The sequence below is a fragment of the Schistocerca nitens genome, chromosome 8 (genome assembly GCF_023898315.1).
Source record: "Schistocerca nitens isolate TAMUIC-IGC-003100 chromosome 8, iqSchNite1.1, whole genome shotgun sequence".
In the NCBI taxonomy this organism is placed as follows: domain Eukaryota; kingdom Metazoa; phylum Arthropoda; class Insecta; order Orthoptera; family Acrididae; genus Schistocerca; species Schistocerca nitens.
Window position 1 is genome coordinate 288162573 of NC_064621.1, and position 22132 is coordinate 288184704.

The following is a 22132-nucleotide window of genomic DNA, read 5'->3' on the forward strand; positions in this document are numbered from 1 at the left end:
AGTGTTCCCTATCATGTTTGACGGCTGCACATGTACGTTTTAGCGTGCGCGAATGATTATGAAAACTAAATATGTAAGAGTTTTGCGATGCGATAACTATGGCTTCTAATGTTACTGGCTGAACTACTACTCACGCCTAAACCCCCCCCCCCCCCCCCCAAACTTTACTTCAACAGCTATAATTCGCATTGCTTTCTTAGATGAAAAAGCTTTAGGACAATCGAAACATCAGCTGCTGACCTATAGCTGTTATGAACGAATCCACGAGAATGGTAAACGAGGCCATCGAATCGCTGCGCAAACACACATGCTAGGGTTATCGATTGACATGTTGGTTTGTCTCCAAAAATAGCTGGACACTGACAGACCAGCAGGTCGCGAACGTTGTTCGCTGTCTGCTGCGCAGAACGTCAATACCACGTGTACGCTTGTTTGTGACCCAACGTATATCTGTTCAGTGGTCTGGTGAGTTACTCAGTATGCGGCAAGTGACTGATGCAACTATCTTAACGCTTCAACTGCCAACTATTAAAATGAACAACGCCAACAACATATTCGACCAAATGCGTTGTGCCGAAACTTTGAAGATATTGTAGCCAACATTTGAGTAAGTGGTGATAACAGAAAAATGAATAACGCCACTCTGAGAACATGCCCAGGGGAATCCAAGAGTTTCATCCTCGTTGTTTCATACTTTCGGAGATCAATTTCTGTCGTCTTTGTTTATGCGAAAGCGTTTACAAGAAAGCGTTTACAAGGACTTCACCTGCTGCAGTTCCCGTGTTAAGAGTCGATTAGGGGAGGAGTGAATAAAATTATCTTTAGGCGACAAAGAAAAGGGCAACTTTTAACACCAGGCCAAAGCTCCCAGTCAGATCAACAATGTCCGAATTGCACCTGGTTTGTAAATTTCTTCGAGGACTCCGAAGTCTCAAATCATAATCTGGGGTTTACCACGAAACACATTCGGTAACGGTGTCTTTGTATTCCGGAAAGGGATAAAGACTGTCTCGTAAAAGGTAAACGGTAAAGCTAGAGAGCTGACCATTGTTTTCAATAGCGCATATACACACACGACTGAACGAGTAAAAATCGTTCTCTTGTGTTGCCTTTTGTCAGACCTGAGCTAATGGCGTTTCATCCACAGAACTCGCCGTCAACAGTAGTATGTGTCCGGTATGTACGGCGCGAGCTGAGTATGCACTCTCGCCAGTGGATGTGTTTCTTAAATACCTATATCGTCATTACTGTCTTCTGCTGTGTGGTAAGCAAAGGTGGATGAATGAATCCTTATTACGTATGTATGTACGGTATTCTGTCTTACGGCAGAATACCAGAATACTTATTAAGTAGAATCCCTTTAATAGCAATCCTACAGACAGTTAAATGAAACTGCATCTGGAGCAACGAGACGACACTGCAAAGCTGTAATTTCGATTTCGCTTTACTTCGCCGCACAGCGGGCTAACTCCTTTCGAAACCAGGATAGAATAGAAGGAAAAAAAAGTCCGCGTTCTGACTCTAGTTCAGTGAAATCTTGTGTAGCTTGTACTGGTGCAGACTTGCCCAATACTGCCGTGTCGTTGCTGTCTCAAGTCTATATGATACGTGTCGTGACAGTCGTCGGTAAAAAGTGAGCCGGACAACGACGTATTTTTTCAGATACTGTTTGTGTGGCCTGTTTAGCTAATGTAAGACAGCGATCCTGCTCAGTTGTCAGGATAAAATACGACGGGCAGCACACCGGAAGGTTTTGTTTATGTCATTTTCAACCGGTGTAGTGACTTATATCATCTTAAAACTAAACAATCGATACTATCCGAAATCGTTGGCTACAAAATTTTCTTTGCGTTGCCTCACTTTTGTAAATGGCTTTCGTACCACATTAATAGTACAGTTGGCGAGTTCTAATGTGTTAGCGAGTTCGAATGCATCAGCATGCACATATTTGCACTTTTTGGTGGGCGGTGATTTTTCTCGCGTGCGGCAGTGCCACTTGGTAAAAATGTCTCAAACTATTATGTGCACAAAAATGTTACAAGGTTTTTCTATAAAATTCTTGGGGAGCTATTCGGAATTGTGATCATTTTTTTCGCAAATTGCCAATTTTTTTCTAAGATTAAAATTTCTGCGAGTAATATTGTCTCTGTTTCCCGAAATGCTGAAGAACTATTCATATTTTGTACAGAGAACTCTAGAACTAAATATATCTATCAAGAACTGAAAAAACGCGAATTTCACTCACAATATTCTGTAATAATGCCCGATGCCGACATCAGCCTACATAGATGGACGGATATCCCATAATGAAAGCTGCTTCGTTGCCGATTGGTCGGCTATCTGAATATGAGTAGTAAGCTCGGAATAAGGACACTGGGCATTACCGAGAAGATTTTACACGAAAATACTCCAATGTGAAAACGATGGATGTCTTATTCCATCGGCCTCTGACATCTTCGGATCCATCCACTCGAGAGTCCAGCAAATAACAACTGAAGAAAACATGCTACCTGAGGTAAAATATGTCGCGATTGCTATGGTCGCAGCTTCGAATCCTGCCTCGGGCATGGATGTGTGTGATGTCCTTAGGTTAGTTAGGTTTAAGTAGTTCTAAGTTCTAGGCGACTGATGTCCTCAGAAGTTAAGTCGCATAGTGCTCAGAGCCATTTGAACCATTTAACCAGCGACCGAAAGAACTCAAATACAACAGTTTCGTAGGATTTTATATCCATTTTCTATTAAGTTCATGTCCTTAAGCGAGTTAGCCAACAGTGCGCCAGTAGGAAGAGGCTGATACTTCATAAAGCATTAATATTTCGTCGTAGTTTTCCTGGTGCGCTGGTGTCAGGTGTGAGGTGTTAAATTCGAACTGGAAATCTGCAGACACCACAAAGTATTTGCCCTATCGTGCAACGTTTGCATGCCAGCGAGGTGAAATAGCGATATAACATTGCATTCCTCTTTTCAAGATCTATGAAATGCCATTGAAATACACATGTGACTACATTAACAGAAAACCATGGCTGCAAAATATTCGTGTCTTTCTGCACCGTTTGTGGCCTATTAGGGTTGACCTCTTAAACTGGGATGCCCATTACGTATGCCATGTATGATCGGCGAGTTATGTACGATAATGATCGAAGCAGACGAATGTTGTTAGGCGCATTATCGAAAGATACACACATCGAGCCGCGCGGGATTAGCCGAGCGGTCTCAGGCGCTGCAGTCACGGACTGTGCGGCTGGTCCCGGCGGAGGTTCGAGTCCTCCCTTGGGCATGGGTGTGTGTCTTTGTCCTTAGGATAATTTAGGTTAAGTAGTGTGTAAGTTTAGGGACTGATGACCTTAGTAGTTATGTCCCATAAGATCGAAAAAGTTTTGCATCACCCTGGTTCCCAGAACTCGGGAATACAGACGTTGACTGGATTGTATCACAGACAGTCCTTTTGACTGTTCAGAGATTTCACTAAACCCACCCAAAGATGTAAAAAACTATGCATGAGCAGCGCCTATTGGACGGAGGGGGTCCGACAACCGATCAGTTCCAGACATTCCACCAGGAAGGAGGTACACAGCTCGTGTTGTCTGTAGTTCAATCATGCCTAGACGGTCAATATCACGGTTCGATCGAGTCCGCATTGTTACTTTGTGCCAGGAAGGGCTCTCAACAAGGGAAGTGTCCAGGCGTCTCTGAACCAAAGCGATGTTGTTCGGACGTGGAAGAGACACAGAGAGACAGGAACTGTCGATGACATACCTCGCTCAGGCCGCCGAAGGGTTAGTATTGCAGTGGATGACCTCTACCTACGGATTATGGCTCGGAGGAACCCTGACAGCAACGCCACCATGTAGAATAGTGCTTTTCGTGCAGCCACATGACGTCGTGTTACGACTCAAAGTGTGCGCAATAGGCTGCATGATGCGCGACTTCACTCCCGACGTCCATGGCGAGGCTCATCTTTGCAACCACGACACCATGCAGCGCGGTACAGTTGGGCCCAACAACATGCCTAATGGACGGCTCAGAATTGGAATGAAGTTCTCTTCACCGATAAGTGTCGCATATACCTTTAACTAGACAATCGTCGGAGACGTGTTTGGAGGCAACCCGGTCAGGCTGAACACCTTAGACACACTGTCCAGCGAATGCAGCAAGGTGGAGGTTCCCTGATATTTTGGGGTGGCATTATGTGGTGCCGACGTACGCCGCTGGTGGTCATGGAACGCGCCGTAACGGCTTAAGATACGTGAATGCCATCCTCCGACCGACAGTGCAACCATATCAGCAGCATATTGAGGAGGCATTCGTCTTCATGGACGACAATTCGCGCCCCCATCGTGCACGTCTGTGAATGACTTCCTCCAGGATAACGACATCGCTTGGCTAGAGTGGCCAGCATGTTCTCCAGGCATTAACCCTAACGAACATGCCTGGGATAGGGCAGTTTATGGACGACGTGACCTACCTACCACTCTGAGGGATCTACGCCGAATCGCCGTTGAGGAGTGGTACAATCTGGACCAAAAATGCCTTGATGAACTTGTGGATACTATGCCACGACGAATACATGCATGCATCGATGCAAGAGGACGTGCTACTGGGTATTAAGAGATACCGGTGTATACAGCAATCTGGACCACCACCTCTGAAGGTCTCGCTGTGTGGTGGTACAACATGCAATGTGTGGTTTTCATGACCTAAAAAAGGGCAGAAATGTTTATACTGATATCTACTCCATTTTTCTGTACAGGTTCCGTCACTCTCGGAACCGAGATGATGCAAAATTTTTTTTTATGTGTATATAAGCATCGCTTGGGGGAAGTGCAACAACAACAGATTAAGAAATGTTGAGAAGTGTCTACCGACTCATAGCAGCGTAGGTCCTTGGACACTTAGTACAAACTCGGTATTTGAATAAGAATGGGGAAGAAAATAGGCCGTATACTTTTCGAAGGTAACATTCCAGCATTCACACGTCCATCTCCTTTCCTCTCCTCGTTCAACTCAGGCGGTCTTTCTTCTAGATGGGACGTTAATTTTCCTTTAAAATTTTGTCACCCTGTTCAGTAATTCTGTTCGTTAGTTTGCCTCTGTTGGCACCAGTATTGACAAAATGTAAGAAGCTTAGCCGTTTACTAGCCCTCTTGGGCTTTCATTATCTATGTTACACTTCGCGTGCTTACTGGCTAATTTGCACACCAAGTTGAACATCTAGTTACATTCTAAGCAATCGTTCCCTTGTTTAAGATTTACTGTAAGAAACAAAATTCTTTTTCCCAGTCAAAATTAATGCCCCCAACGAGCTGTCTATTTCCATCACAGGTGCATTTTGTTTCTGAGAAACGATCCTAAGCGGATGTCATGGGTCACAGGACCCAGGCAACAGGTTGACAATACAGTAGTAATCTACTCAGTGGGAAGTACAGTTCCAATTGTGGCTCGTTTCATTAACAGGCTCTACTGTTTTTCATCACACGTGGCTGTTCAATATGTATGTGGAATTTCCTTGTTTCAGCTTCTGACCTGCTAGCTGCACATTTTAGCTTACGCGATGACTAGCCGCATACATCGTGTTTCACAAAACCCCAGCTAAGACCGTTTTCTTACTTTAATTATACTCTAATTTATGCACGAAGTTTGGTATGCCTATCTAGCTGCATTCTAGACATTTGCTTTCGTTGATCGATTTTTACTATACATTGCTAAATTATTTTTCCAGTCAAAACAGTGCTAATGGTACATTCAGATAATTAAAATGTCCAGCCAAAGGCGCGTACAGTTGTTGCTATGACTTTAGGAGCTTTTGCTACGAATGTTTATTATGCGAACGATTTTTGAAAGAAATAGCTGCATGAAACACCCCTGAATTATTTCGTACGTTTTTCGTCTGGATCATTTATCATAAAATGAAAACAGACGGACAAAACGGTTGTATTGTATTTTCCGTCTTTCAGTACGACGGAGGTAGGCCAGGTTGTTCCTAACGAAGCCTTGAATCTCAAACTAAAAAATTTCTCTACACTTGCTTCTTAAAAGATACACCTGTAACGGTGCTGCAGTCTTGTTAGAGTCTTGGTATAAAGAAGAATGTTAAGTAGAAGAGAAGGATACCATTATTTTATCGAGTTGCTTAGCGATGAGCAAAATCACAAAACTTGCGAGGAAAAGCAAAACTGTGTCCTGATACTGTGGAAACTAAGTTCAAGAATGCTCACTAAATTTTACCCAACTATTTACAGAGAGAGACTGTTACGGACAGACCTTTGCCTGTTGTAGTGGCGGTTCTGCGCTCGAACGTCTACTGGAAAAACAAGGCAGGAAGGAAGGTTCATGTTTAGTCGAGGATTAGGTCATAAGGAACAGACCGAAAGCGTGGACTGGGGAACTAATGCGGCCAAAGTCTACTGTTCTCTGCTGTCTTATGTAATGACTCAGCCCTTGTTCTTTGCTGCCTTTGAACACAAAGTTTTTGCATTTTGTTAGAAAACCGCCGAGACAGAGAATAGCAAAGTTTTTCCATAAGGAAAGTGGCGCGTCAATTGCGCTACGCAGTGGGTTGGCGCAGATGGGACGCCCGAAGAGCTTCCTGCTATGCAAGAGGGTAACCATGGCCGCGGCTACTGGTTACTCTGCACTCCAATGACGTCACGGTGAATAATACTCCAGCAGCTCTCTCCGAGAGTGATACTGCAATGCTTGGCATAAATGTTATTCGACAGTAATATAATTTCACCTTCGTTCCTTGGTTATTTTCTGTCGTCAATGATAGTATCGGGCAAAGATACCTAGAACATTAACATAGCGTAATAGAATTATCGTAATCGGCATATGGACAGCTCGCACGCGCACTGCACGTTGTTGTTAGTCTCCAAATAGGTTGCTATTAAAATTTCGCTGTTTATAACAATATTATAGTTTCATTTAAACCGTAGTAACCAAAGAAAGCAGGTGTTGACAGATGTGAAATTTACCGAACTATAAGTTTATGAGTCACAGCTGCAAAATACTAACGCGAATTCTTTACAGACGAATGGAAAAACTGGTAGAAGCCGACCTCAGGGAAGATCAGTTTGGTTTCCGTAGAAATATTGGAACACGTGAGGCAATACTGACTCGACGACTTATCTTAGAAGAAAGATTAAAGAAAGGCAAACCTACATTTCTAGCATTTGTAGACTTAGAGAAAGCTTTTGACAATGTCGACTGGAATACTCTTTTTCAAATTCTGAAGGTGGCAGGGGTAAAATACAGGGAGCGAAAGGCTATTTACAATTTGTACAGAAACCAAATGGCAGTTATAAGAGTCGAGGGGCATGAAAGGGAAGCAGCGGTTGGGAAGGGAGTGAGACAGGGTTGTAGCCTGTCCCCGATGTTATTCAATCTGTATATTGAGCAAGCAGTAAAGGAAACAAAAGATAAATTCGGAGTAGGTATTAAAGTCCATGGAGAAGAAATAAAAACTTTGAGGTTCGCCGATGACATTGTAATTCTGTCATAGACAGCAAAGGACTTGGAAGAGCAGTTGAACGGAATGGACAGTGTCTTGAATGGAGGATATAAGATGAACATCAACAAAAGCAAAACGAGGATAATGGAATGTAGTCGAATTAAGTCGGGTGATGCTGAGGGAATTAGATTAGGAAATGAGACACTTAAACTAGTAAAGGAGTTTTGCTATTTGGGGAGCAAAATAACTGATGATGGTCGAAGTAGAGAGGATATAAAATGTAGACTGGCAATGGCAAGGAAAGCGTTTCTGAAGAAGAGAAATTTGTTAACATCGAGTATAGATTTAAGTGTCAGGAAGTCGTTTCTGAAAGTATTCGTATGGAGTGTAGCCATGTATGGAAGTGAAACACGGACGATAAATAGGACAAGAAGAGAATAGAAGCTTTCGAAATGTGGTGCTACAGAAGAATGCTTAAGATTAGATGGGTAGATCACGTAACTAATGAGGAGGTATTGAATAGAATTGGGGAGAAGAGGAGCTTGTGGCACAGCTTGACAAGAAGAAGGGACCGGTTGGTAGGACGTTCTGAGGCATCAAGGGATCACAAGTTTAGTATTGGAGGGCAGCGTGGAGGGTAAAAATCGTAGAGGGAAACCAAGAGATGAATACACTAAGCAGATTCAGAAGGATGTAGTTTGCAGTAAGTTCTGGGAGATGAAGCTTGCACAGGATAGAGTAGCATGGAGAAGTGCATCAAACCAGTCTCAGGACTGAAGACAACAACATGATTTATTCACACTAGTTGCCGATACTGCTTTCAGTCAGACTATTCTATATTTTTGTGTACTATTTACGACATGAGCCAACAGCCTTGCCGCAGTGATACCACTGCTTCTCGTCAGATCCCCGAAGTTAAGCGCTGTTGGACTTGGATTGCACTTGTGCGGATCACGGTCCGCGTTTGCCGAGTGCTGCTGGCAAGCGGGGTGCACTCAGCCCTTATGTGGCCAGTTGAGAAGCTGCTTGATTAAGCAGTAGCGACACCCGTCACGAAAACTGTCAACGGTCAGGAGAGCGGTGTGCTGACCACATGACCCTCTGTAGCCGCAACTGGTGACGGCTGAAGTCTGAGGATGGCACGGCGACCGGTCGGTACCTTTGGGCCTTCATGACTTGTTCTGACGGTGTTTGTGTTTTATTGTTTGCGCAATGATATTCCCTATTCACTGCTGTAGGAGAGGATGTCTGGGCTATATTCATCTGTGGCACAATAGCAAGAAGACTTGTTCAACTGTTAGGCTTACACGGATTCCGTGGAACTACAACGACACAAAGTGAGTTGATAGAAAGGTGCGTCAGAACCTGTCAGTTTTCGACACATAAAACAACACGCGTCGTCTGTTAGCCATCACTCATTCACTTGCGACATTAGTCAACTGTCACAGCATAACCTGCACATGAAATTGCTTAGCTAATAGTGGATTTGCACTAGGTTCTGCACTGTAATTCCTGATAGTACGAAACTACGTTATTGCAGAATGTCAACAGGCTATATAAACGATTCGTGAAAAATGTTTTATATATTAATGGTTTGTGTGTAATATTTCGTTGAAGACCCCGCCCAGGTCGACTTGGGTACCACACCGCAGTAGTTAAAACAGCTAGTCAGAATGCATACAGAACAGCATAGTAAACGCATTATTGTGGCCAAGATAGACATGAAGCCCACGCCTACTACAGTAGTACAAGTTTATATGCCAACTAGCTCTGCAGATGAAGAAATTGATGAAATGTATGACGAGATAAAAGAAAGTATTCATGTAGTGAAGGGAGACGAAAATTTAATAGTAATGGGTGACTGGAATTCGAGAGTAGGAAACGTAGTAGGTGAATATGGATTGGGGCTAAGAAATGAAAGAGGAATCCGCCTGGTAGAATTTTGCACAGAGCATAACTTCATCATAGCTAACACTTGGTTCAAGAATCATGAAAGAAGGTTGTATACATGGAAGAACCCTGGAGATACTAGAAGGTTACAGACAGATTATATAATGGTAAGACAGAGATTCAGGAACCAGATTTTAAATTTTAAGACATTTGCAGGGGCAGATGTGGACTCTGACCACAATCTATTGGTTATGAACTGTAGATTAAAACTGAAGAAACTGCAAAAAGGTGGGAATTTAAGGAGATGGGACCTGGACAAACTGAAAGAACCAGAGTTTGTACAGAGTTTCAGGGAGAGCATAAGGGAACAATTGACAGGAAAGGGGGAAAGAAATACAGAAGAAGAAAAATGGGTAGCTTTGAGAAATGTAATAGTGAAGGCAGCAGACGATCAAGTTGGTAAAAAGACGAGGGCTAATACAAATCCTTGGGTAACAGAAGAGATACTGAATTTAATTGATAAAAGGAGAAAATACAAAAATGCAACAAGTGAAGCAGGCAAAAAGGAATATAAACGTCTCAAAAATGAGATCGACAGGAAGTGCAAAATGGCTAAGCAGGGATGGCTAGTGGACAAATGTAAGGATGTAGAGGCTTGTCTCACTAGGGGTAAGATAGATACTGCCTACAGGAAAATTAAAGAGACCTTTGGAGAGAAGAGAACCACTTGCACGAATATCAAGAGCGCACATGGAAACCCAGTTCTAAGCAAAGAAGGGAAAGCAGAAAGGTGGAAGGAGTATATAGAGGGTCTATACAGGAGCGATGTTCTTGAGGACAGTATTATGGAAATGGAAGAGGATGTAGATGAAGATGAAATGGAAGATATGATACTGCGTGGAGAGTTTGACAGAGCACTGAAAGACCTGAGTCGAAACAAGGCCCCGGGAGTAGACAGCATTCCATTAGAACTACTGACAGCCTTAGGAGAGCCAGTCCTGACAAAACTCTACCATCAGGTGTGCAAGATGTATGAGACAGGCGAAATTCCCTCAGACTTCAAGAAGAATATAATAATTCCAATCCCAAAGAACTAATGAGCAGGTATTGAATAGAATTGGGGAGGAGTTTGTGGCACAACTTGACTAGAAGAAGGGACCGGTTGGTAGGACATGTTCTGAGACATCAAGGGATCACCAATTTAGTGCTGGAGTGCAGCGTAGAGGGTAAAAATCGTAGGAGGAGACCAAGAGATGAATATACTAAGCAGATTCAGAAGGATGTAGGTTGCAGTAGGTACTGGGAGTTGAAGAAGCCTACATAGGATAGAGTAGCATGGAGAGCTGCATCAAACCAGTCTCAGGACTGAAGACCACCACAACAACAACAACAACAACAACAACAACAACAACAGTCAGAAGGCCTGACAAATACAATAATGTAACTGATTATTTCACGCTGTTAAAATTTTGAGAAGTTAGGTAAAATGTACACTAACGTCAAATTTACAATTTGTAAGCGCTCAACTAAACCGGTGGCTTACCAAGGACAGGCAATAAAGACTAAACACAGCCAAATGTGGGTAAACGATTCGTGCAGTCGCAAATTTTTCTACACTGGCGCGATGAACAACATACTAGACAGCTTGACCTGTGGAGGCTGAGAGTGGGAATCGGGGTGCGTTTGGTCACTTTCGTACGTTTTTTTCTTGAACTACGGTCTCTAGCCAAAACTTATCCCAATACAAAGTGTAACTAAATTAAATTTCCTACAAAAGTTCCTGTTCAGCGAGAGAATATTAAAATCCCGCGCGTGGATTTTGGAGGCCGGTTAACACTGCAGGACGCTTAAAGCGACTTAAGTAGTGGCAGCTGACTCACCATGTATATAATTATTTTCACCCGAAAATGTATTAATTTGGCACACATTCCATTTTACCTCATCTGAAACTGTTCCGTCGATTGTACCTTGCTTGGTGGAAGAGATGTAGGGTGAGGTTTGTGAAAGAACATCAGTAACTAGGTTTTGAGCTGTGTTTTTGTTTTAAGCTTAGTTATTTCCACCTCCTTCGTAAGTTAAACAGAAGCTTCCGTTACTGGTTGCGCAACACCTGATAATCCAGAATCCACTTCATCGACATGGATGCTTTTACTTGGTAAAGTTTTGCTGAGCCGGTTACACGAACTTTATTATACCGACGGGGTAAGGAGTGATCAGAGATGACACCTCGCCGGTCGCGTGATACTGAACTCAACGGCGCACGCGCTCTTGCTGCGAAGTTTTAAGATGCTCTGTCAAGTGCGCCTGACATTGAAAACTTATGTGACCTACATGACGGAACGACAGTTACACGTGGTCTGGTCGGGAGAAATGACGTCAGCGCATCAGGCGGCATTATCGTAACATCAGCTGAGCAGCTGAAGCAGCAGCGGGCGACGCGCAAGCAGGATAGCAACTCTTAACACAACTACTCGTGCAACTACTGATCCAAAACACAGTAAGTAAATGGCCGTTTGAATTAATTAAATGTGTTAACATTACTTACAGTATACAATGTAATGAGTGATGGAATAAACAACACTGAGTGCACAGTGCCCTAATTAGTGATCTGACTCTTAAATTTAATCATAAATTTATCGTGAACTGTGTTCTGTCAGTGAAGTCATATTAAAACACGCAGAATAATATTTGTTTGCCTATTTCAGTTTCATTCCTCTTAACTATGTACCACAAACGTCAGAGGTTGTGTGAGGAAAGCCAATGCGTTCTGTCTTCCTTGGTATTTTTGAAATTTTAATGTACGAGCGTTGAGAGCATCTGCAGAAATACTGAATCACGTCACAGATTCATAATTCTCAATATGGGCTGTACTTATTCCCGTAGAAGATTTGAAGATGAAAGATTCCGACCCGCAGCTATTGGAACTCTCATCACAGACCTAATACAAAGAGGTAACTTCTCATAATTCATTGACAGAGTCCTAACAGTATTGATCATGACACTGTTTCACTCAAATGTTAGTACGATAAACAATTTCAATCTGACACAGATCTGCTTCAATACAGGTTCCACAGTAGAGCCGTTTAAGTTCGATACCGATATAAGAAGTTGACAAATATTTGGTTAATTGTGGTATTTCAATCTTAATACTTGTCTGAAGCATCTGTTAGAGAAAACACCGACAAAATACATTCGGTTGGCGATAAACATTTTCTGTCATCCGGATTTAAAAGTATTAGTGGTCAAAATTGGAGATGACGGGAGCACACGGCGTAACCACATTGCCGGCTAAGAAGGATGTGGTGCTACCGCAAAGTTTCTTGATTTGATTTTAGCAAAATACTTTGAAACACTGCGAATCTGTTCTAGGCAATTACGACTGCAGAAACGATTATTTGATTGCACGCTAAACTAGACTTTCAGTCATAACCCATTTAATCATTATTTTATGTACGAACTGCAGTCGGAATAAAGCTACGAGTAGCATCTCTTCGTGAACAGGAAGTTAATAAATTCCATATAAATAATAATTTCCGACATATTTTTAAATTAAGACAGTAACTGAAATGTTATACCTAGAAATCTCAGAGTTTAATTCTTGATGTGTTCTATAGTATCTCCCCAAAGCAGGAACACAGGAAATACATCTTCCATTCTCGCCAATTTCAGTCTTTCGCTATTGGAGTTTCCCAAATTTAAGACTTCTTATCAAGGATTCTTGCTTTCGATAATGATGCCGTAACACTTTTCTGTCTAAGCTTATTTGAATTTATCGGTTGTAAGTTTCTACACCTTTCGAATGGCTCGTGCGCGAGCAAGCCTTTTAAGCGTGGCTGCACAGATGACCGAAAATTTGTCGCTTAGGCCTTGTCTTTTTTCCATTCAAATTTACTTAGTTTTCTTGCAAATACAGCTCTGACAGAATTCTCGTGGTATGCCCTGTTAGTAATAGATAGTACTCGTTTGTTTTAAAATACCTTTGAAATATAACTGTCATTGGGGAAACAGTCACGTTAGCCATGAACAATAAATGCTAGTAGTTACAATCTTACACAAAAAACAAACTGAAGAGGTCTCTCGAATCAGCGCGTTCATTTCACTCAACAGAGTTTATGCATTACGCTCTCGTGAAACAGTAAAATGATAGCGAACATGTCAACAGCAATCTCCTACTTTCCCTAGCTGCAGTTGTTTGCGAAGAAAATTATTTCACAATGGGGAGTCTAAGAAAAAATAATCACCTATCTACAATGATGTCTTTATTTCTCTTTCTACAATCTCTTCTTTCTGAACGGCACCATAGGCCTATGAGATAATAATTATACGCCCTACTGTAAACAAAGTTGCACTGATAAATATGACACCGTTGGTTATTGTTCGTTGTGTTGAATTAACTAACAAGTTTTCAAGTAAAATCTTAGTGTAAAACCAAGTAACTGTCATTAAGCACTAACGAAATTGCGCGCAAGGTTCACTGCAAAACAAACAAATTTCGCAGCTAGGTACACAAGACAGCAAACTAATAGTTTCAAAAGGCGATTTTATGTTTGATGAGGACTTTCACTGTTGCTCTGCAATGATTCAAATTTTCAGATTAAACTGTAAACTGATGTATATTGTCAGTGTCATATACTATTTTATGTGGAAATAAAGCAAGTTGTTACTCACCAATTGGCAACTCGCAGAGGAGCGCACAGGCAGCGATGGCTCCAGCAGACGCTCCAGAAATCTTGTTCAACAGCACGTGAGGTACGAACTTCTTAAAACACACTGCGACTCCGATATGATATATTCCAAGGAAGCCGCAGCCAGCAAACGACAAGTTCATTTTCGAAGCCGAAGCCATGGTGCTGCTAAACACGAAGACTCTGTGCGTCTTGTTTGCTGTCTACCCAGGGGTTGTGTATTATGCCAGCTGCCAAGCTAGTATGTATGTCCCCAGCTGCCTGCTTGCACGGGACTACCGTCTCTCACGCGCGTACTACTGATTTTGTTGCTTCCGTCACAAAGGAGCGCAGACTGCTGTGGTGCGAGGGGAAAAAGGAAAGGCGCGTCAGCGTGACGTAGCGGGTCTTCATTGGTCGACGCGCAGTGGTGTGGTCAAGGCTCCGCCTTCTGTTATCGTGATGTACAGAATGTTGCCAGCAGAGGTCGTGGCTGTGCGCTCTTGTAGCTACTTGGTTCTGTGTGGAGCAGTTGCCTTGCTGTTGTGTGTCTGTCCAGCAATAACAAAATAGTTCTGCTTCGGACGTTCATGTCACGTTCTCGTATCTATGAGCCATACGTTCTCGTAAGATTAATAGGACGTTGCCATGCATGGGGTTTCTTGTAACAATGCGAGTTGATGCGTGCACTGGACTGTCACTACGTGAGGGACAATGACGAGTTGTGTTTGCAGATCAAGTGATAGCTGTAAGTGCGAGATAAGGCTGATGATGTTGAGGTATCCGTCAAGTGACGAGTGCTTAACTTCTCAAGGCCAAAGCGAAACCAGTAAAGGCTAACCTCAACTTCAAGATAGAGTGTACGACAGAAAAAGTGTCGTTCGTTGGCTTATGTATGCTTTTCATGTATATCTGGTAATGATATTCGTCGTCGGATAACAGACCGGAATCACTTCAAATATTATGCTTCGTACTAACTCAGCCTGAATTAATTTCTAGTAAGACATTCAAACTCATAAATGAGCGATTGTTTGAATGCGAAAAGTTTTCCATTCACTCTGTTTTTCAGATATTAAACTATATATCTCTTCCTATTTTTATTTGAAAACTGACTGATTATAACGTTACTTCGTACAGATGACATAATCGTATCTGGGGTGAATGTCATCCATGGTGAACACCTACATATAGACGCACCATAGATATTATGTGGTTTAAGAATACAGTCAGTATTTACATTGACATCTCGAGCCTTGTTGAATATATTGAAACGTACATTTGCAAATACACTTTGAACGCCACTGTACAGTTCCTTGGGGGCGGGGGATACTTGCTGCTATTAATCAGACTCTCCAATGTTCCTTTCGAGTACAAAAGGAGAAAAAAATTCGTTTTGTATTTTGAAATACAGGTCTTCATTTCGCGCAATGCCTCATTCTTCTACGTGCCTGTGGAGAGCGAGGATGAAAGCCAGGCAAACCATCATGGGAGGGTTTGTCTGCCAGGGGCAAACTTTAGCGATTATTAGTTGCAATAATCTGATGTACTAGTATGAACTGCAAATTCCAATAAGATTACTTAAGCACAAATCTTTTGCGAAATAAACGCCGAAAGCGACGTCTGGCAAATGAAGCTATTGTGATCACGGAAAAGCACAAATGCGAGTCAGATCAGTGCTCTTATAAATTAGGATCTCGATCTTCAGCTTTATCGTACTCAAAGACGCTCCGAAAAGACATGGAAGACGTCTGCTGTCAGACAAAGACTGATTTCGTCATTATCGCTGCACAGATTTGTAAAATATGGCAATAATCTTATTGAAAGAAACAAAGTTATATAGAGAACGTTTTTCATGATGGCTAGATAAAGCTTTGAAAACTGCTTTTCCAGAAATAGAATCCAATATCTCAACCATAGAATATTTCACTCTGCCTGCCATCGCCAATGAACATCCATCCAATTTAGCTCGAATACCTCACAGACTGACTGATCTTCAATGTTCAGGTTGCTGGAAGGAAGGAAGATTGAGCATCTCGGTGACCATTAGATCACTATACAATGTATCAGTTCAGACTGAGTAGGAATTGGTCGTTGCATTATTTCATAGTAACTCTAGTTCTCTGTATGCAACAGAAGAATGGCAGCTTAAAGGGAGATCATTCAGTTTAAGATCATTGCTTCTCAAGTAATTTTGGTACAGGATTTTCATTCGTTACACAGTTATCACAATTTTCTAGGTATGTTTGTCTGCAACTGCCCTAAACTGCATATTTAACATTGTCGAGCAAGACTAGAAATACTGAGACTTATAAATCACTTGATGTATTTCGTGTTGTTTTCATGCTGTTTACGGGGAAGTTGTGCTGATTCCTTTGTGCGGCGGCGATTTCGGTGCTACTCTGCAGTCATTTCCGAAACCGTGTCCTCAGTCTTTTCTATCTCTTCCTCGTACAGCTCTTTTCAAACTGCATCAAGAGACCGATCCAACACCGTGACGCTCGGATTTCCAGCATGATATACTGGCGTGCAAAACTTAAGGACGAAAGTAACTTTAGCGTAATGTCACTGCCTAGTAATATAGCTCGATATAGCGTGGACCATACATTGAAAGAACTGCTATAGTATAGTGCAGAAGGTAACTGAAAAAAATACCCTATAAGACGAACCGAAATATACTTTTATTCAAAGGCAACAACTTACAATGAAGTCACCGCGACCAATGACGGTCGCCTGAACATGGGTCTTAGCGTGTGTGATCATCACGGACGGAAATGCATCTTCTGCAACGTGCCCCTATGCTGGCCGCATGTTCGTTATGCGGTTTTTGTGGTAGGGCGTTCCATTATTCCACCAGCGCAGTTGACAACTTCACGTAGGAGCGCTACAATGCGTCTTCCTAACACCGCTCAAAGAAGCTGGATGAGATTTAAGAGGAGAAACGGACAGGCCAATCCATTTGTTGAACATCGTCTCATCCCAAGAGCTCTATCACCTGCGCTGTTCTAAGCGGTCGCGCATTGCCATCCGTAAAAATGAAGTCAGGGCCGAATGCATCACTGAAAATACGCACGAGGTAAAGGAGTACAGTGTCACAATGATTATGACGAGTGAGCGTACCGTGGTCAAAGATTTGGAGGCTAGTACGGCAACGCTACATAGGTCTATGCCTCCGCACACCATAACACTAGCACCACCAAAACCATAATGTGCGACAGTGGTGCTGAATACATTACGTATTGCCACCTTTCACCATATGAGGGTACGTCCAGAATCACTACTCAGACTGAATCTGCTCTCATCCGCTACGTCCGCCACACTTCGTCTTTCTTTCAGTTTCCCGATGATTCTTCCCCCGAGTGAAGTCATCCAAATGCCTCCGAGCCATGTTGTAACGAAGAACACCACCTCAGTGCTCTGTGAACTCTCCGCTGATTGACACACAGTCTTTTTCCGTTCCTTCCACTGACTCGTGTTGTGGGGTGCTATAGTCACGCTGACCTCACAGTATGTGACATCCAGTTTTCTGTGAACGACCGGGGAAGACGCGTGATAGCTTGCTAATTTTAACATCAGCTTTACACATCAGAGCTACTGCAGTAGATTGTGAAGAACACGACCATGTAGGTGTGTACAACTAGACTTAAGGCTTAGGTTCAAATTCATCAGTCGGAAAACGAAAATAACTTCCCGAGAACTAGAAGAAAGGAAAAATAAGAATAATTTAAAGTTTCCAACGATGTCCACACTGGGAACTGCGGCTATCTTAACCCTATGAGATGTATAACAGTGCTACATATAGTCATAAAGCTATGAATTCTGCAGTCCAGTTGACATGGATCCACAACAATATGAGAGATTGGAGGAACGAGGAAAGCTTTGGTTCAGTCATAGGCTGTTAGAAGGTCAGTCTGAGAGTCATATATCGGGCCTAGGCTGTGCGTTACCTATCCAATCCAAAACAACGCATCATTCGAAAAGCATTTTGTTCAACTTTACTGTGCCGATAAACATTAAAAAAAAAAAAAGAAACGGTGCCATGTAAATAATGTGGCAAATACATTAACGTGATCAGATGTGAAGGTTTGTAAGCAAGCAGTGATGTAGATGGCATCAAAGTTGCATAATAGTTTTTTAAAGTTTCTTCCCTGTTTCTCCACTTCGAAAAGTATTCATGTGGCACCTTTTGGTGATAGCTTTCATTGATATTCAACAGGAGTTTTCTTCCTCTTGTTTAGTTGTTAGAATGCTTCGACTAGAGCGTTTTTTTTGTTATTTTTTTTAACGTCTCGTCGACAACGGGGTCATTAGAGACGGAGCACAAGTTCGGATTAAGGAAGGATGGAGGAGGAAGTCGGATGTGCCCTTTCGAAGGAACCATCCTGGAATTTGCCTCAAACGATTCAGGGAAATCACGGGAAACCTAAATCAGGATGGCCGGACGAATGCGAGTCCAGTGTGCTAACCACTGCGCCATCTTGTTCGGTGTGCTTCGATTATAGAATCTCATCTGTCATTCGTGTCTCATGCTCAGGTGAAAGAGAAGACATGCTTGAGAACTCCTGTTTAATAACTTGATACTTAATTTGTACCCATCTTTATTTCAATCTACCTAAATCGAATTAAATGGAATGAATACCCAGCTGGGCGTTGATGGTGGTAGAAGTAATTTTCATGCGACGATTTCGTTGGCTACAGGAGTGGTGCGCAAAATGCCTTTCTTGATCTCCTAAATGTCCGCAAGTGACTACTTAAATTCCGCACGCGAATGCAATGGAGGGCACAAGAACCCTTAATTGTGAGGTATTCGGCGAATAGGGAAGTTGAACTCGGCTACACGGCAGATGTTCGTTTGGAGTAACAGACTAGGTGCTTTTCTTTCCATTCTTCTCTAAAATCTGTACATGACAACCCTAAACTTTTCTATTGCAGTTCAATGATCTGGTACTCAAAGTCGATCCTAGCTCGATGCGTTTTGGGGTGTACTTTTACTATTTTCTAGTCACGCGGCAGCGTGATACTGAACGTGTGTCTGGGGCATCCCAAGTTAGAGTACTGAACGTGTGTTTGGGGCATGCCGAGTAAGAGCCCGGGGTTTCCGTAAAACACGTCAGGCTAACGCCAAGATGATTTCTTCAAAACGACCGTGAACTTATTTATCGCACCATCCTTGTCCAATCCAGTCTCAGTACTGTGCCTCTAACGACTACGACGTGGACGGGACATTAAATACCAATCATTTATCCTGCTTATAAGGAGTGGTCGAATGAGAAGGTACGAAACGTTGTAACAAGCAAACGGGTTGAAATCTGCTTATGCCGCTTTGATATAATGTAGTGAGTGGTCTAGGGACGCGGATGTTGCGTCTTCACCTCCCCTTAAAAATATTCACAGCTGTGCCCTCAGCAGAAAAGGTGATGTTCACAGCCTTTCTCAACGTCCGAGGTCCGATTATCATGGAATTCCCGGAGCACAGATAAATCGGTAACAGTGACGTATACTGTGAGACACACAGTAGCCTACGGAAGTCAATCAAGAGCAAACGGCCTGGTCTGCTCATAGAGGGAGTTATTCTGCTGCACGTAACGCACGTCCACACGTCTCTAAGGTCACACAAAGCGTAACGGCCAAATACAAGTCGGAGCAGCCTGAGCATTCGCTCTACAGATCGAACATGTCACCGTGAGACTTCCATGTGTTTGGTTCGCTAAAACAGCTTCTGAGAAGGAAATATTTCAACTCGGACGACAAACTGAAGGACACAGTGCAGCACTGGCTGCTTTCACAGCCACAGAAATCCTGGGAACAGGGACTCCTTTAATTTGTGAAACAGTCGGATAGTGGAACTTAGGTTTCTAGTGATTACTTTTGAATGAAGACTTCAGTTACACCCAATGCTGCTTTGCACCTTTTCTTTTGAACGTCCCTCATACGAGCTTTCACCAAATTAAACATTTGGCACTTACATGGTGATAATTATTGAACCATATGAAATAAAATCGAAATAGCTTCTGAACGGTTTGCATTAGGACGTTCAAACTGCACGGTTGGTCGCGGGGCGTGTTTGGAATTAGTGTGCGTTTCAGTACTGGTTTAGCGACGAACCCCTCTTTCATTTGGATGGATTCGTCAATAACCAACATTGTCGCATTTGGGGGGGGGGGGGGGCTGAGAATCTGCATTTCGCGATCGAGAAGTCTCTTCACCCTCAACGGTGGTATGCAATGTCCAGTCACGGAATAATCGGTGCGATATTTCTTGATGGCACGATGACTACAGAATTTTACGAGAAGGTTTTGGAAGAGGATTTCATCCCTTTTATCCAAAATGACCCTGATTTCATGCAAGGCGGAGCTCGACCCCATCGAAGTATGAGTGTGTTTGATGTCCTGGAGGAACACTCTGGGGACCGCATTCTGGCTCTGAGATATCCAGAGGCCACTGGCACGGGCCTCGATTGGCCGCCATATTCTCCGGATGTGAACACATGCGACTCCTTTTCTGTGGGGCTATATTAAAGGCAAGGTGTACAGCAATATCCCCAAAACCATTGCAGAGCTGAAAACAGCCATTCAGGAAGTCATCGACAGCGTCGATGTTCCGACACATCAGCGGGGCTTGCAGAATTTTGCTGTTCGTCTGCGCCACATCATCGGCAACGATGGCAGGCATACCGAACATATCATAACCTAAATCCGAATATCTATAGTGACATTTACATGTTGAATTAAGTCTGTGCACATCGTAGTTTGTAACTAACTTTCTTTTTTTTCATATAGTTCAATAACTGTTACTACGTATTTACACGTGCAGAAAGGTATTGGTAAGACCCCTTCGCTCTAAAGACAGCTTCTCGGGGCATGGAGGCACTACACACTATTAAACACGCACAACTAATAATCTAGCTATGCTCTGTTACACACCAGTTTTTTCTAGACACTTGCTTTGGCGATGCTAATCGATGCTGTCACTGCCAAAAATTATCGACATGGCGCAACTAGTTTGACGTCCGAGGCTTTGAGGTTGTTGCTTTCTGTAAGACAATCAAGTTTAATAGATCTGCATTGCGTGATTTGTGTTTTGGGCACAACTCCCAGTTTTGCTCTTAACGCAGTTCTTATCTTGCTCTGTTTGTACGCGCTACTAGTGAAATCTTGGACAGAATTTCAAAATCTCCCCCTCTGCAAACACACTGAACCGTTAACTTTACACAGCACATATGTAGATAGTGTGTGCAAATGTTGCTTGGTGCTGCCTTATTTACAATGGAAATTTGGTTATTAAGTCTCCCGAAACTGATGAGACTAGTGAACGGTAAATGTATTGAATGATGTTTGATATGACCCACGTTCCACGTAATTAAGAAACATTTCGTTCCCAGAGTACTCAAACATAACAGAGGCACTTTAATGTATTGTAGGTCATTCACAAAACGGGGCATATTGCTTGCAGCAAATATATGGTCACAGTATATGCTGATTTTGACCCATAGTTCAGTTAAGAGGGAAGTATTTTCGTATTCTTGCTTAGCGCCCGTTGCTTCGCTCGCTTAAACTGTATGGGCCGCAGAGATTTTTTTGTTTTTATTTAATAGAAGTGTTTGTTGTCCACAAACTGTAACACCTTCTAAGCTTTTCACGCTGATTAAGATCATATAAACATGGTCTTTTCCGAATGTACTTCTGACCAAAAAGCGATTCTGGTAGTTAGAGTCCAAAGTTTATGTTAATCATGCCTTTTGCGTTCTTGTGGAGATATTTCCTTTGCGACTTTTATTCCCTGACAAATATTTGTTTATATCTAACCGAGAAGTGAAATACCAACAACAACAACAGCTTTAAAATTTTTTTAATGTAACGAAATATTTTTTAAAAAAATTTCATCCCCTATTGCACTCCCTTAGGAGCTGAATTTCCAGGAACGCTAAAACACGTGTTTTTTATTTCTAATCGAGAAGTCAACTACCAGTTGTCATAGATGTAACTTAAAAATCCTTTCGTAACTATTTATTTAAAAAAAACTTTTACCCATTATTTTACTCCCTAAGTGGCTGAATTTCCAAAAATGCTGAAACACGTATTTTTTATTCTCTGACTGAGAAACCAAATACAAGTTTTCGTAGTTCTAGCTTCAA

General features: G+C 42.4%; 1 protein-coding gene across 2 annotated transcripts in view; it reads right to left on the bottom strand.

Moving 5' to 3' along the window:
• Positions 1-14331, bottom strand: part of LOC126198629 (1-acylglycerol-3-phosphate O-acyltransferase Pnpla3-like) — a 31873-nt gene extending 17542 nt beyond the window's left edge. Inside the window, exon 1 of one of the 2 annotated variants that reach the window (XM_049935090.1) lies at positions 14006-14331. In XM_049935090.1, the coding sequence (XP_049791047.1) occupies positions 14006-14183 (178 nt within the window). In that variant the 5' untranslated portion in view covers positions 14184-14331. The remainder of the gene's footprint in view (positions 1-14005) is intronic. The other variant, XM_049935091.1, reaches the window with a different exon arrangement.
• Between the last annotated feature and the right edge of the window lie 7801 nt (positions 14332-22132).